This window comes from Triplophysa dalaica, chromosome 7, assembly GCF_015846415.1.
Source record: "Triplophysa dalaica isolate WHDGS20190420 chromosome 7, ASM1584641v1, whole genome shotgun sequence".
NCBI classification, from domain to species: domain Eukaryota; kingdom Metazoa; phylum Chordata; class Actinopteri; order Cypriniformes; family Nemacheilidae; genus Triplophysa; species Triplophysa dalaica.
Window position 1 is genome coordinate 11006804 of NC_079548.1, and position 18028 is coordinate 11024831.

General features: G+C 38.8%; 1 protein-coding gene across 4 annotated transcripts in view; it reads right to left on the reverse strand.

The window, feature by feature from the left end:
* rbfox1 (RNA binding fox-1 homolog 1) overlaps positions 1 to 18028 on the reverse strand; it is a 213301-nt gene that overhangs the window by 118563 nt on the left and 76710 nt on the right. For 2 of the 4 annotated variants that reach the window (XM_056752519.1, XM_056752515.1), the window contains exon 2: positions 14850 to 14891. The exons of 1 other annotated variant lie outside the window; for it this stretch is intronic. In XM_056752519.1, the coding sequence (XP_056608497.1) occupies positions 14850 to 14876 (27 nt within the window). In that variant the 5' untranslated portion in view covers positions 14877 to 14891. Of the gene's footprint in view, positions 1 to 11434; positions 12150 to 14849; positions 14892 to 18028 lie in introns of those variants that run through there. One more of the 4 variants, XM_056752520.1, reaches the window with a different exon arrangement.

The following is an 18028-nucleotide window of genomic DNA, read 5'->3' on the forward strand; positions in this document are numbered from 1 at the left end:
CTACTCCTTTCAAGACCCCAACAATGACAAATGTTTAAGACCCTCTTGTCATTTCAAACCTGTAGGACTTTCTTTCTTCTGAAGAACACAAAAGAAGATATTTTAAAGAATGTCGGTTGAACAACGGCGGTATCCATTGACTTCCATTGGTTTTGTGACCATATAATAGAAGTGAATGGGCACCGTCGGTGTTCAGTGACGAGAAAATAATGAGGGTTGGAAAATGATACCAGAATTTTTAGGTGAACTATCACTTTAAAGTTCCCTTTTTTTAAAGTGGAAGAGACTATTGCTGGAAGTGATAATTTACAGTTATCACTGTTTTAGATGTAAAAAGAAAATGGTAAGTTGAGGCCTCGTACAGATTTCTAAAACACATGTCTTGTCATATACTAGATCATAAGTTACCTTGAGGTCCCATTGGAGGTTTGTTGCAGCACCAGCCATCTTGTTGAGAAACACCAATTTACACAGTACTTTCCACACAACAGTTATATCGCACATGTCTATCTACCTTAAAAATGATTAAAAAATCAAATGATATATAAAAAAAACATTTGTTTTAATATACATGTAAAACGATTGCTTTAGTGCTTTATTCTGAATCTACTGAAGCTATAAGATACCAATTAGTGTGTAACAAAGTGAAAATTAACTCATTGTTAACTGATAATGAGCTCTTAACTTGTGAACCGCTGGAGGTGATCTACTTCTCAAGGTCTCTCATCGACTCAGTGATCAGGTTATGAATAATGACTTTAATAGACCCTAATTATATCATACCATACTTCCATTGTACTTTCATTTCAAGGGTACTTTTCATTTTAACTGTCAAGACTGTCAGAGAACGCAGCAAACAGCACATTTACATCTACATTTACATTTAGTCATTTAGCAGATGCTTTTATCCAATGCGACTTACAAAGAGTTAGGGAGCAACAAGCGATATGTCATACAGGAGCCATAATACATTCGGTGCCAATACAAAGTTACTGGTTTCTGAATAAAGCTAGACCACTACCTGTTAAGAGAAAGGGTTATTTTTTCATTTAATTTTTTTGTCTTTTAGGTATTCACAGAAGAGTTGGTTTTTAAGTAGTTTTTTTAATGTTCTGAGAGATGTGGTTGACCGGACAGAGTTAGGAAGAATGTTCCACCAGGAAGAAGTTTTTAAGCAGAATGAGCGGGAACGCGATTTACTGTCCTTATGGGAAGGCAATAGAAGACGCCGCTGGTTTGCTGAACGCAGGGATCTTGATGGGGTGTAGGAGTGCAGGAGGGTGTGAAAGTAAGCAGGTGCAGATCCAGTGATTGTCCTGTAAGCAAGCGTTAGTGACTTGTATCTGATACGGGCTTCGACTGGTAGCCAGTGGAGTGAGATGAAAAGGGGTGTCACATGAGCCCTTTTGGGCTGTTGGAAGACGAGGCGTGCTGCTGCGTTGTGAACCAGCTGAAGCGGTTTGATAGCCTTTGCAGGAAGACCAGCAAGGAGAGCATTGCAGTAGTCCAACCTTGAGATTATCAGGGCTTGGACAAGGAGTTGTGCCGCATGGTCAGTGAGATAGGGTCTCACCTTTCTAATGTTGAATAAGGCGTTTCGGCATGACCGTGTTGTCTTTGCAATGTGATCATTGAAGGACAGCTGTTCATCAAATATGACAGAGGTTCCTGTCTGTTTTGGAAGGAGTGATTGTGGTATTGCCAAGATGGATGTTGACATTGTGTTGCACCGTAGGGTGTGCCGGAAACACAAGTAATTCTGTCTTGGAAGGGTTCAGCTGGAGGTCATGCCCTTTCATCCAAGCTGAGATGTCCTCAAGGCAAGCTGTAATGCGAGCTGCTACAGTGGCATCGTCTGGGTGAAACGAGATGTATATCTGGGTGTCGTCAGCATAACAGTGATACTAGAAGCCATGTGCCTGTATGATGGGTCCCAAGGATGTTGTGCAGATGGAAAAAAGCAGTGGTCCAAGCACCGATCCCTGAGGGACCCCAGTGATCATGTGGTGAGCAGTGGACAGCGAGCCCCTCCATTACACCCTGAAGGATCTGTTGGAGAGGTAGGCTTTGACCAAGCGGAGAGGGGAGCATGAGATTCCTAGTGATGACAAGGTTGCTAGCAGTATCTGGTGATTGACAGTGTCAAACGCTGCAGATAAGTCTAGCAGAATCAGGACCGAGGATTTAGAATCTGCCTTGGCTAGCCGCAGTGCTTCTGTGACCGATAGCAGGGCACATAGATTAGCAAACAACATGAGCGTGTAAAAACAATTTGCTCTAACCTACAGTCGTTTATTCCTCACAGTCCACTGATGGCTTGTTTGAAATTTACGGCACGGGGCCGGCCAGTTGCGCCACGACACCAACAGACATTGTGACTTGCAAATGATGTCTGGTTGACAGGGACGGGGGGAAAGCAGTCTCTTGAACCTCTACAAAAACACTAAGATGAGTCAATTCATATAATTAAGATATCATTCACAGATATTGTGCTGTCAGATAGGCCACCGCGGGCCAGGATTTGGCTCTCATTATGAGCATTTGGATGTGATGTTTCTCTGACACACAAGCGACTCACCTGCTTCCCCCCCACCTCTGCTGTGCATAATGTCCAGCTCATTACAGGACTGCAGACTGGTCAAGTTGAGGAGACAGAGATGCCTAATGAGGACTGCGAGCTCCCTCCTTCCCCTCCCTGCCTACACTGGCTCCAATTTGGATCCACATGAAAGGAAAGCCAATCTGAGCCACCTAGAAACTTCTTTCTTATCTGGGCCCTTTTAGGATATCCCTGGTTTCATGTTCTCCTGTTACAGCTGGACAAATTTTTGCTCTGCGGCGTGGCGAAGTCTGAACTTGATAGTGGAAATAATGAGGATAAATGGTGGCTTGGATTTACAAAAAGGTTTGTTATTTGTGTCTGGTCTGTAGGGTGCAGGTTATATCAGGTTAGTGCTAAACCTTGATGGAGGTTTGTAGCAATAAATGTAATGTCATTTGTTTTCATTGCTTCTGGTTTCAGACACGTAGATTTGTCAGAAATCCATCAACACACAAGTACTCTCCTACTTGTCATGATCACAAACTGTAACCCCGATAAGGTTGTATTTGTTAACATGCATTAGTTAACATAACAAAAAATTACCAATAGAGTTCTTCAGCATTTTATTAATCTTTTAAATGTTATTAAATGCCAAAAATGTTTATGTAAGTTCATTGTGCATTTATTAATGTTAAAAGGTACAACTTCAGATTATGAATTTTTTGTGAATGCTGACTTTAACATGAAGTTTCGTTTATCGTATACAGCAAATGCTATCAAATACTATCTTGTTGTAAAGTCATACCTCACAAAATGTTTCCGGTGTTGTTTAACCAATAACTTTCTAATTTACTTTGGCCCATGTCATCTCAATGCGCTGTTTTCTCAACACAGAATATTAGATATTTTTTTACAAGGAATAGAACTTAATAAATTAAGAAATGTCAACTCCATTGGTGACAACAATGCTGTTATGTCCTATTTTTGAGCTTGACAACAGCTTAACAATTGCCACAATGAGCTTCAGCTGTTTTGCAGTTTTTTGAAATATGTCAATTCATTTGCGTTCCATGTAAGAAATAAAACCATGCGGGTTTGGAATGACATGAGTAAATAACAACAGAATTCTCATTCCCCCTTTTCATTATTCCTTCAATTCGATGTATTTTCATATTTCCACAGCATATCAAACATCATACCCAGAATGCATCTGTCTACGCTGGCATGCGATGCCCCGCTGATGGCGAGCTCCAAATACAGTGTCAGCTTGAAAAAGGGGCATTTCTATTATCAAGCCGATGCGATAGTGAGCACCTTGAAGGAAAGTGGTGAATCTGAGGCTGATATGTGGCTGCTCCGCTATCAGCCCAGATTCTAGCATGTGCAGGACACAGCAGGAAAGTGTGAAATCAGTCACCTATCTCCAAAATACAAACTCTCCGTCTTATCCGGCCTCTTTATTCACAGGGGCCCTCAGTCAACTGAGCCCACAAAAGGTTCTGCTTGCACGAGTCCATCTGCAGTATTTATTACCTCGCCGCTCAAGGTATTCTTCCCCGCAGTATATACCTTTGTGCAGCAACAGTCTGCTGATTAAATCAATATCTGTTTCTTCGCAGACATTAAAAACCAGACAGAGGGGAGGATTCGCTGATCCTGTTTTGTCTTATCAACACAAACGCCCCTGAGAAAGAAAGGAGAAACCATCATCTTTACAACGCTTGTGCGCTTATGGTAACGCTCGTGTACCGCTTTTCTTCCTTATCCTCAAATCTGCTGATTTGTTCTCTCATAAATACGCAGGAATCCGTGCCTTCGACATTATGCGAGGAGCAATAAGCCGTGGAAGGTAACAAAAAATTTACAGCTTCTGGCCATCCGTGATGACTGAACGCAGAGGATAAATTTAAAGAGACAGGGGCGAGTTAGATCTGTACTTATGGCCCATTGAAACGCCCCTTTCACCTCTGAGGATGTGGCCAGGCTGTTGAGCGCGCACCGCAATTACGTATTGCTAATTGAAAATGTTAATCTTGTCACATTCAGGGGCAGACAGGGTTAAATTGGTAAAACTGCAATTCACTTAAGGCCATATCTCTCGTCGAAATGAACTGGATGATTAATCCTTTATATTCTTCAGGGATTTAGGGAATATCTGCAATTAAATTAACGACTACAAAGTGTACGCTGCAAGATGGAAAAAACATGAAAGACACACACTCATTTTTCCAAGTTGTTGCCTTAATTGTCTGTTCATGGCCCTTGTTGCTCCCCGTCGTTAAAGGGGCCGCCCAACACAAACACATGAGTAGGGACTTGCAAAACTATTTGTTTTTGAAAACGATAAGTCGAGTTGACTGAACCACTTGGGTAATGGGTCTTACAAAATCTCGGTTTAGTTCGGCTGGTAACAACAGTAAATTAACAAGATTTACAGACATCATTTCATCAGACAAAAATACACCTTATATGCATTCCTTAGACTTTTCAAGGCAAAACCATATTTAGTCCTTCACATAAAAATCAGTCTACAGGCCTTCATATACAACCATGGAAGTCAAGGAAGGTTTTGTTAAAAGCTGTTCACACAAATAATAAACATTTTAGATGATATATAGCCTCTGTAGCCTGTTAACTGTCAATCGTTCCGTATACGGGACACCTTAGTTTGCGTCAATATTGTGCATTTAATTTCTAATCGAATAATGACAAACTTTATATCATTGGAAAGGTCTAAGACTCTAAAATACAGATTTCTTGGGTGTTTTTAGTAATTGATTCTTTTTTATAAAGAGTGTGCTTAGATTTTTTGTTAGCCTTTTGCGACCCGTATTTTTTTTAATGAAGCTTTTATTCACAGAAAAACATAAACATTTTTTTTTTTTTTTACAACAGACCTAACAACATACCTTTAAAACATTTTTTTGTGTGTATGATTTTTATTTTTAGCAATAATCAGCTACTTTTCTTTTTTGAAATGAGACCAACCGTAAGTCTGTTTTCCAAAGAATTCACGAGATTACCGCCATTTTAGCCCTGACAGTTAACAGGTGTTAAATGGCATAAGACATTCATATGTGTACAGCTGCAGCCTTGTGCTCTAAAGGCAATACAACTTGTTTTACCATGAACAGTTTTTTAAAAGCTACTGTAAGTGGTTTAAAAATGTAAAAACTTAAAAAATATATATATTTTAAATAACACTGGCGTTTGTTTTAATTTGTTTGACAGCTATTTGACTTTATAGACTTTATGATTTCTGCCCAGAGCAACATTCATGAACTACCAGCACTACAATAAAAAAACATAATCAATATAAAATATAATATGAAGCTATTACTTTAAAATGCACATCGATCAATGTAAAATCTTTAAAGTGCAGGGATTGAGCAATACAATGTCCCCATTTGTTCAAGCACATAACAAGATTAGCACAATCGGGTTTTCTTCCTTCTATTTTCCCCTTCTAGTCAGGAGGAAACATTCAATACCAACTAGGTCAACTAAACTAGTGTGGGCACCAGAGGCGAGAACACTGCAATTGGTCTGGCCAGAGCTGATATTTGTAGATAAATACCACATCCCCAGAGGTTCTCCTAGAGTGAATTATTAGCAAAGCTTCATTGATCTCTCTCAAAATGGCAATAATCTCCAGTTTCATCCGGGCCTTTACTAGGCCTTCAAAGTGCATTAGGCTGCCTGGCTGCAATTGTTATCACAAAGGTGTTTTCCTGGCCTGACCATTTTATCCGAGAGTGCGAAAAAGTGTGCGGCGCTAAAGTGATTTTCTTTCTCTCTGCGGCATGTGCTGCTGGTGTATTGTGTTTTATAGCCCCCAATAAAAATCTCCAGCACTGCAAAGCTCTGGACCATATGCGTATAGGCTCAATGCTTTTATGGCGATGAATACACTTATGTAATAAAGGCGTTTTATGAAAGGGCTTGTTGTGCTTTCACTTTTGTTTTTTGCTTTCCCTGGCAGGAAATTTCATTAGAGGGGTAATGATTTGAGTATATCTGTAACAAAGCTGACAATCTCTCGAAACGTCATTCGCTAATCCAGGCGTCGACGTTCTTTAAAATGTTTTCCTTCACATTTACGAACCCATCCCTGTGAGGTTTTATTCATATGTATTGCATTTCATAAATCAGATTAAAACTGTCATGCCCACATCAAAAACGGGAGGAAAACACTGGCACGGAGGAATCAGATGAAAGGTTTCGATGACCTACAGGGAATAGAAAACTTCTGGATTTTGGGTAGCGTAGCAAAAAACGCATCCTCGCCCCGGTTTGATATCTGTCATATTTTGCTCCGTCATTACAGTGATGCCACTTTGATATGTTGCCATCTGTAAAGAACAGCCACCTGTCTCCATCAATCATCATAACAGACCGATGAAAAGAGCCACAAACTGTCATTTCATGACAGCAGATAATGACCAGCACAACAGTGCTTTCAGTGCTCGTGAATAAACAGGTAATGACATGGCAGGTTATTTGAATCCTTCCTCGTGTGCCTGTAATCTAATACCAAACAATGGCTAGTAAACCCTATTGGCGTTAAAAGTGCGTTCCTAGTGCACGGGACGGGAATGAGATTGCCTCTTTGAGACACCGTTGCCCTCTCTGGTGCATGCTGGGATAGTGGAAGTGCTCCTAACTCACACGAACCAGGCCCTGTGAGTAGAACTCAGAAGAATATAATGAAATATAACACCACTTCTTGTCACAGGTCAGCAACCAAGCCTGCTCATAGAGTGGCATTCCAAATGCCAAAGCCATTCATTATGAAAATGCTATGCATTGATTTGTCATACGTTGTAAAACTCTATCAGAAGGGCAATTTTTAAATCCATGCGGCAATGCCTGGACGGCTGTGGCATTAATACTGTTCAATTGCTCTCCGTTTCCAGAACAAGCTACCCTGGCCCTCTGAAACCAGAGTCATGTTAAGCGCTTCAGCATAGTCGATGAAATAAAATAAGACAGGATTGAGTAAATTAGATAAGAATTATGATATATAAGCGGCGCTCTACTGCGAGACAGCTAATTAAATAAGAACATATTTGATAGCAACTGACAGTGGAGCGTTCTCACCCAGGTCCCATCATTACTGTCAGGGAGAGAGAGGGAATTAGAAGGTGTATAAATACCATATGGTGTGTGCTGAATTGTCTTGCATTAATGTCAATTATATTCTCTGTGTATACATCAAATGTTCTTAATTCTCATTTTCATCTGTTACCCAGCTACTCGGAGCAACTCATTCATCTATCGCCAGATGTAAACGTATGTAAATTATATATGCTGCTTTATAATAGACTGTATACATGAAAAGCAAAAACATACAATGAATACCAATTGCTTCTACGTGCAAATAAGCATGCAATTAAAACAATTATAGACATAAAGAGCTAAAGACGCAATGTGATTCTTGAAACCAGTGAACTCAGTTTAGCCAAAGATAACTTTCTATTTTACTATTAGGAGGAGTTTCAAGAAAGCATACTTGTAGTAAACTACAGTGTATGTCATTCTATTCAAAGCAATTATTTACAATAAATATCTAAATCATCTTACATTTTAGCCTTGATGCCCGATGACTCCTGAGATAGGCACAGGCTCCCCGTGACCCGAGGTAGTTCGGATAAGCGGTAGAAAATGGAATGGAATGGAATCTTACATTTTAGTGCAATTTGCTTTCGCGCCCTGACGTTAGGGTTAGGGGCGTGGTTAGGGGTTTCAGAATTGCCTTTTTTCTCGGAAATCGCACATTTTTGTACGATTCAAAAGAAATGAATTCCTACGAATTAGCCGCCTCATAATATAGTTAAGAATTCCTGTGAGATCAGGTTGGCATCGCAAGAATTGCACATAGCATAAAATGGCCCTCATCAGACATGTACCCTACTCTTTACCAAAAAAAAGAGGACCCGATCGTAATAACTGTCTTTCAAACCCCTGCATTACAAATGATGTGCTGAACTCTGGATGGTGACCAGGCATCCGTGTCGCAAAGTTAAGTCGCCAGATGTCCCTCGTGGACAGCCCCCGGGCTCTCCTATTGGTTATCATGGAGGGCAGCCTTTGTCAATCAATTGAATAAACTGCTTTCATAGCATCTATTGAAAGACAACTCTGACAAGAGGCTAGAAGTGCCTCCACAGCACTTTTTCCTGCAGCGAGGGGGGGAGCAAATAGTAAGAAAGGCAATAACATCAGCTTGGACAGCAGAGCGCCTCTGACACGACTGTTTACTTGCTCTTTTCAGTACCTCAGTGATTCAATCTTCATCCACGGCCAGTCCTGATGCTCTCCAATTAAAAAAGCGACGCGTAAAAGTGGACCGCCGTTTATTTTAGCCTCTTTTCAAAGTTGCTTCATTTGTTTGTTTGTCTGAAGACAATTTGGGAATTGAAGACAAGGGACCTATTTATATCTAAAGCTTTTATTGCCAAGTGTGTGAATGTGGCACGATGCTCGGCTGCTCTATTAAATGGTGTTAAGATGAAAACCCTGTGGCAGAAAAAGTAACCCCCGCAATTAATTCCAGTTTACAGCCATACGATCTATGACTAAAGGAATAGTGAAGGGTCGGGTACAAAGCCTGAACTGGCGCTGTCATATGGCAAAGGCTGTTTGGTCACCAGAGGCCTCTTAAAAGAACAGCGTATCACGATAATAGCTTTACTCGGAATGCTCTCGTTGTAAGGAATCTATGAAACGTGTGCAGCATTTTGTTTTTATGAGATTTATACTATAGCATTTATTGAATAAAAATCAGGCCAAAATTATAAATAGGTTGTTTTAGTTTAAATGGACTGTCTGTGTATCTGCAATCTCCAAATTAACCAGTTGAGAAGTGAATTTCAAGTCACACTTAAATGATGCAAATTAAATATTTAGCAAGAACTGTATACTTTCATACCGCACAGTAATTTCTGCGTCTCCTGGGAAATTTCATCCTTGAATCTTTCCTTCGAATCTTATTCCTTCCAGGCCACCCATGTTCCAATTAAACATTCAATATTCATTTCCTAATATAGAATTTGAGTTTGCTGTGACTGCATGAGTAAGTAACTGGAGATTGTCTTGTGTGTTTACCAAATCCTTTGATTCTGAGTTCTTCTGACATCTCAGAGTTTAATAGCCTGTTTCCACTGTTAGCTCAAGCCAACTTATCAATAAGTTATAAACTAATGTCTTTCCTTGTAAATAAGTAAAATGAATTCTGTTGACCTGTTATTTAGCTACTGAAACCATTTTATCACATAAAATAGATACTTTTAATGCATAATGAAGAAAAAGCAGCCAATCAGATCTCAGATTAAATGGAGATGGGAACTCCTTTAATATAGATTAAATAGCATCCAAGGGGAAGACCTTACTAACTAGTTGGTAAAGTGAAAAGTTTTTACAAATTCTGTTCAAAGGATCATAATGGAAGATGCTACAGTATTTAACGGTACTGATTTATTTTGATCATGATTCATATTTTGTATAAAATACGAACAAATATATAAACCAAAAAAGACGTTAAAATTCCATAAACCGATGCAAATTATAGTGTTTATATACACAAACAGTAAATCATTATTATAACTATTGTTTCTTTGTTTGTATACACAATTAGCACAGCATGTGAAATCCGGATAGCTCTTATCTTTATGAAAAAAACCTTCAGCTGACACATATTGTGTAAAGGATAATTCCGTTCTTTTAGGTCTGTGTTCACTTGAACTGCCCATCAGATTAAGGTTTGTTAAAATGAGATTAATTTCCTGATAAACTCTCAGAGTGAAGAAGTCATCAGGGGGCTTTAAATGTATTCCATGGGCAATTAAGTGCAACGGGATTTCTTCAGCTAAGACTGATTTTGAGTGATAATGGCAGGTGAAGAGACAGATAATGAGCAGGCCAAGACACACACGCTTACAGCCCTTCAAAATGACTTCCTGCGCTTTAACCCCACAGTTATGAATCAACGCGCTACTCGCTGTTTCTCTGACACTCTGCTCTTTGGTGCAAGGACAAGAGAGAGAGATTAAACTTTAAGAGAGTGATTTACTAACTAACACACAAATAGAACTGTGCCGGTGTTTCAACTCCGTGTAAATCCATGCAGACAGCATATCACAATACTATATGTGGATTTTCTAATATCTACATTTTACAGTGTACAGTTACAATTTTTAATAATTGCATTTATTTTGGGATATTGTCCATATCCTTAAAAAATGTGCTACTGTACAAGCAAATGCAATACAGATATGCTTCGATTATCAGACTCTGTGTAAAAACACAAAAGTCCAAAGGAAGTGCAAAAAATAAGACACCAATAAAATTGTAAAAGCCTTAGTCTATGTTTAAACTCTTTATAATACACAATTTTAAACCGAGAAAACTAAATAATATACACAAAAACTAGTTACCACAATGTATTTTCTGTTATTTCGTTAAAATGACTATAGTTAATATAATTTTGTTATTCCAAAACGCTGCGTATGTAATGACAGAAATGTCACATTAAATCAAATGATGTCCAAAATATGACAAAGACTTAATTTGCACAAATTTTGACATGAATACTTAATTTCTTCCGCTTGAGTTGTAGACAAACAAATTTCTATCCACATCAATCCACAGTAATAAAGTGCAACTTGACTGCAGCATTCAATGCACAAAAATGAAAAAGCTTGATGGAAGCTGCATTCAAAAGCTTCTCAGATATTTGAAGGGGCACGTGCCCCTCACTTTGAATGGTCATGACGCTTTTGAACGTCGATAATGACATATGCAATTATAGCAGTTTTGCACAGTACACAAACACACACACAGAGAAAAGCCACCATGAATACACCGCAGTAGACTGGGATGATTGTTACCTACCCACAAATACATCATCATTTTGAGCGAGGAGTCAGGGGCTCTTCGGCAGCTTGAAAGTGCTTCCTTACTTAGCTTCTTTTAACTTCTTGAGCTCAGCTTTGGAAACCCGGCTGAATCCTTCTTGTTTTACCCTCTTCTCAGGCTCACAGTTCTTGTGTATAATTTATTATATCACTATAATAGAGCTTATTAAATCTGACACATAGAGGAAGAAGAAGGTACTTCACAAGGTTTGGAATGCTTCTAGCAGTCTTGTCCTTGCTCTTCTCCTCTTTTTTTTTTTTGTTCTTTCTGTTCGTTCCTCACTTGGTCCACCTCGCAATTTCACTGACAAGCCCTGCTTAGGCACCAATTCCTGACGTTTCTATTTAATGAGAAGATCCGTGCACCAAGGAAGTCCAGTACAACTGTGCACTGAAAGTGCCAGAGAAAAAGAAAGAGAGGGAGGAAGTGGGGGGTGATTGTATAGGTCTTTCTAGAACACGTTCACACGCTCCTCAAGAAAGGTGCAACATTGACAGCTGATAGGACGCTCCAAAGCAGATCTTCCTCCAAAACAGGACTTTTCCTCTACAAAATGTTTCGTGAATCCTCAGAAACTGTCATCCGGAAGATGATGCGCAGGGGAAGACATCAGCGGGAAATCAAAACACATCTTCTGGTCAGGGAGAATGTAGGAGGACGTGCATTTGACCATAAAACTAACTTCCTCCAAAAAATACAGCAGTTAAAAAAAAGAAAAGATTTAGAAGAAAAAAAAACAGGAGAAAACTAAAAGGAGCCAGAAAGCACCAGTCTCTTCAAAACGTGGAGATTGCACCTGACTGTACACCCTGGATGTTTCTCCCCCTCTCTTCTCGTCCGGAGTGAATGTGTTGGAGATGAAAGCAGCGTGTACCGGGGCCAAGGCCTTCCCGCTCGGGTTGTTCTGCCTCTGACGCACTGGCTGCCTTTTTACAGCACTTTTCTACAGCCATCTGCTGACTCTACCACGCTATTGCTACTGAGAGACCAGACACGCAGCCAGTCAGCACCGCAAAGCACAGCCTGGCGCAGCTAAACCACAGCAATAACTACCTAAATAAGTACATGTGAGGCTGAAACGCATTACTACATCAGACGGGGGATGGGATTTTTAATCAAATTCAGGTATTAGAGAGAGAAATAAATATGGTATTTCAAATGGATTTCAGAATAGGAAGGGACAAAAAAGAAATCTGAGCATGGTCCATTTTTTTGTTTTATGTGTAAGACACAAAGCAATGAGATTTGCCAGTATATTTATGAGGGGAATTACATTTCGAGGAAATTTAAATATTAATTTCTCCTCGGGAAGCAATTCGACTATGCTTTTAAAGGAAAACTATATTAAAAGAGTAAAACCATCAAAGGAAAAGACAAAAGGGTGTATGAGGACAAATGATGAAGTCAACGGAAAAAGCTCAACATACAGATGGCATAGATCGTTACACGGACAGCAATACAACAGCACACAAATTTCCTAAAAGCACAGCACTAATCATCAGCTACAGCGCTAAATTAAATGTTCAATAAAATCTATAATAATACCAATAATATATATATATATATATATATATATATATATATATATATATATTTAATATTATTATTTATTATTATAATTTGGTATTGTGTAATAATATTATTTTTATTATTATTAAAAATCATTATTATTATCAAATTATGATTATTATGACATTCTACCTCAATAAGAAGTTTTTTATGTACAGCACAAATTATTGGGCACAGCAATATAAATGTTCAATAAAAATGTAAATAATAATTATTATACAGAAAAAATCTTTAAAGATCTGTATAGTTCATGAACGCCAAGCAATGTTTTAACTAACCAGAATAATACAGAATGGACAGTCACATGGATGAGTTTACAATGCCTTCAAACACAGCTCATCCAATCACAATTTAGAGTGAAATCAGTTTTAAAAAGATGCAAATGTCTTCTTCTAAAACGATTAGTACAGAAGGATAACATCAACATAATGAACAGTATTCTTGAAACTGTAAATGAATGTCGACATAGCATAATATTATTATATTATTTAAAAAAAGATAAATGCCAGGTGGGTTCAAATCTATTGTTTGTGCACTCAAAATAAAGATTCCTCAACATAAAATTTGCTTCAGTGTTTTTCTTCAGGGCAAGTAAGGTCTAATGGTCAATCAAAGTGAGTGCTGCTTACTGACACGTCCATTTACATAGAGCAGTCCAAAACAGTTGCTCTATAACCAAATTAAAAAGCTGCATGTTTGAAATAGTAGACATAATAGTGTAGTGCATCACTCTTTTGTTTGGACTTTTTCTTAAATAAGTAATACACATTATTGAAAAACAAAATCTTGGATCATCTCGAAAGAAAAGCTAATTGACAAAACCTAACGCTAAGTACATTATCTTCCATGCTTCTCAAAACATAATCTAAATGAGGTGGCGTTAAGCCAAAAAGCACTTTGGAACAACTGTCTTTACATCGTCACTAACAGGATGAAATGAGAAAACAGCGAAACCAAGAAAAGTGCTTTTCAAGTTTCCAAGAGGGAAAAAATCTATTTTTGATCATTATGTGTTTTGTCCATATTTTCACCCTGCTCTAATTTCACACAATTTCAGAAAGAAGCCAGATCATTAAAAAACAAATAAACAAGCGCACAAAAAAATGAGAGTGATGGGTGTGTATGAGCAAGAAGGTCTGGGCATTAATCATATCAGGCCTAGCAGACTTAAAACCCTTCAACAAAGCATGATAAATTACAGCACTGAGAGGGGACTGCGGCTCAGACTCAGCGTGGTGTACACATCCCTCCCGTGATTCTACACGCCTTCACGTTCACCGTGTGGGCTGTATAGAGAGCTCAAAGCAGAGCAGTCAGGACACACGGTCATCGCTACACACAGATAGAGGTGTGTTTGAAGAAGATGAAGATCTTTGGCAGGTTCTTCATCAGGAATGATGCTGACACCTTTGCTACCCTGTCTTTTCAGGCCAGTGAGTTAGAAGGAGGGTTGGAGAGGCGCTATTAAAGTTTAATGAGAAGGCGAGGTAAGCTTTGTTGTATTTTTAATATGGACACAGCAGAGTATGAAGGAATATGAAGGTTTTCGTATGAGAATAAAATTGAATTTTTTTTTCTTTGTTTTGTCTATTGATTTGATACAGCTCAGTCCGAGGTGGCAAAACAAACATGGAGGTCCACAAAGCAAACATGTTTTAGTATGAAATATAAAATATGCTTTACGATTAATGTGTTATCTGTGAACAGATCAATTAAAAGGTCTACATGAACATGTCCAAATGCCAATGGACGGTACACAGTACGCACACCAAAACACATGCATAGACGCACAAAGCCAAAGACAGTGAGGTATCAGGCTTACCCGGAGCTGGTCCGTATCACAACTCATTGGTTGTCCTGGAATCTGTCAACAGAGACATACAAATTAGAGAAGCACATCACACCCCAAATACAGAACCTCCCTTCAGTAATTACAAGTCAATCATCGAGAGCGGCTGAGGGGCGGGAAAATGAGATCTGTCAAAATTGAGGTTTGCATCATGGAACCATGCAAAAGGTGGCAAGAGGAGGGAATAAGACAGGCAGGACATCGTCGCCATGCTAGAGACGGTGGAGGTAACCAAATTAAGCCCTTATTTTGGGCAAATAATGAGTGGTGTAGAGCAATGATTCTCAACTGGTTTTGCTCTTTGGAGTTTAGATCATAGTTCAGGTGGTAATTTTGGTAATTTCATTAAGAGCGCCAAAATTGTCGTTCGAAGGGAAACACATACGTCAAGCATGGAAACGCACCAATATTACCATGCAAATGATCACCGCAATGTGCAATTTTTTTCAATTACAGAAATTGGAAAATCTTGTGAATGTTGCTGATATTATAATCTCTGAGGCCGATATTTCGCAGCACAAAACACATTCTGGTTAACACAAGTATATCCTCTCTGCAAGTTAACCCATATTGAAAGTATTCTGGGTAGAGATAAATCAGCCAATGATCCATATTGGTCGATAAAAGCAACTTTTCACAACTTAAGTATTGGCTAAAAGTTGAAAAACAGCCGACGATCAGGGCTGATATATCCTGTCAATCGAAAAAAAGAGCCTGGGAAAATCCAATGAATTTGTGCTCTGTATATAGAAAACGTTAAGAAACATCACCAGTTTGATGTGAAGAAAGATGATTCCGAAAGTTAAGAAATAGTAATTTAATCTTCAGAATCTGCATTAGCTATAGTTGATCGTATCCGTGAGAAATTTTGTAGTAAATATCTGGGTCCTACATTTGGTCTAGGCATAGATGTGTCCATGCTTTTAAGATTGATATGTTAGCACCCTGCTTTAGACAAGAAGCCAAGTTACCAAAATGCAAACTAACTCTTTTCCTGGATGTACACTCAACAACAGAAGACTGCAAAAGAGTTTTCTACTTCCATTTAATCGGTGGATATGCCTATTTATTTTGCCACGTTTATACAGTTTTTTGCTATACATTTGCATCAGAGCTGACCCGTGACAAATTTTTGAATTCCGACATGCCACCAGTTGAGAACCGGTGGTATAGATGTTCAATTTAACAACTAGAACATTTCTACACACCTCTATTCTCAAATGCTAATTAATCATCCTCAACCAACGTAAAGGTGGGCGAAAGAATAAAGAACGTTTCTAATTTTGTTAATACTTGTCGAGTGTTTGAAAGAGAACTACAATTAAAAGATTAGGGTCTGGTTACACTGAAAGGGTTCCTGGATATACCGCTAATCTTTCCCTCATGCCTCACGCAGTCGATACGTCTATAATGCACTGGCCTAGTGTTCATTTAAGAAATAGAATCTGTGTTACAAACGCTCTCTTCAAATGTAATGATGTTAACAGTTCCACTTTCCTCCTAGCCTAAAACACTTAGCTGTTTTTGAAAGTGTGCTCATTTCCCATTAGTCAGGCCACTGAGTGAAGCTGAATAAGATTTTCATCATTTAGTAACTGAACATGGCTGTAGAAAGACCTTAAAGAGGATTATGACCCACAGATAGAAGGAATAACAGCCGGGGAAATTGCTTTGATTTGATATGATATGAGGAAAAAAATGGATGCATTAACCTCGTCACCCCAAAATGTCTCTGTATCAGATTAGTAGTAAGACTTCACCTAACGGTCATTCTCAGATTTTTAGTGAAACCCTCGTGACGGTAAAACAATACATGTTTAACGGTCACATGCAGAGTTTTCAATTAATCGTAAAAGACCATCTAGGATTGTTAACTGCACCAGCAGCTTCTTAAATGCACATTAAAACAGTACATGAAAAGATTTATGCAAATTCATTCTGTACGTCTCTTTCCTGTAAAGATCACAGGACACCAGTGGGTCTTTTCACAGGAATTGTATTCTTTAGCGACACTGACCTTAATGATTCTCGCTTGTTTTGGTAACACCTCTAGCAGGTCATTAAGAGAAGCTTCGCAATAGCTCCGGGGCACACAGCACACTGCGTACTTCTGGATTCAGACCGGTGGCATACATTTTATATATATAGTCCTGTGCTGAAATCTGAAATTCAAACCGAGTGATGACATTTAAGGATTGACTATTTGTTATGTTTTGTCATGTTGATTATTCATTACTTAGGCTGTCAATCATAAAATAAACGGCTAAATTAATTACATCATATTTGTGAATAACAAAAAATGATGGCCCTATTTCCAAAAAAGAACATAAATAAACATACATTGAGATGTGCAAATCATAACTTATTTGCTTTCAATTTTTTTTCACCCCATCGCCACATGCACCATGTTTATTTTAAGACATAAAATAAAATTCAGCTTCCAAAAACATATCTCTACCCTTTCCATTTTGCACTTTGAGCGTGCTAACATGTCCAGCATGACCAGTTTGTTTACTCATAATGCCCCGCCTGCTCCCTATAGGTGTACTTGTCAAAGTGCATTTAGTCTGCAATAAAATTCAAGCTTCACTGTCGAATTGCTCTGATGCCCAGAAAATCAAGAAACAACAGGTCAGGGGGCGTAATTTAACGTATTCATTAATTTTATAAATAATTAACCAAAAATTGACCGCCATCATTATCGGATAAACTTATTTCTGTAAGTTGAATAAACCCTGGCACGGCGGCACGCATGGTGTAAATTGTTCCCCTTTCAAAGGATCTCAGGCACACACAATTTCCACAAAAGCTTTGGCGAGCGGCGTGTAGACGGCCACAAACAGCTCCGAAGAGGCTCTTGTTCCGTAATGATACTTTCCAGATGAAATCAAGGGGAAAACCAACAAAAGCAGCACAAACAGTTCTCCTCTGTATGAAAGGACAAAGGACCCTCGAAGGGCTTGCTTATCCTTTACCGCTAATGGTCTGCTTCCCCCCTTTTCAGCACAGATATACTCTCCCTCTCTCTCTCTCTCTCTCTTGCACTGACTTATGTGAAGCACTTGAGTGACAGAAAGAGATGGAGAGTAAAACCGAGCTGTTTTAGCACAACGTTGCACAGTAAAATGGTAAAGAAGGAAAGAGCGAGGTAG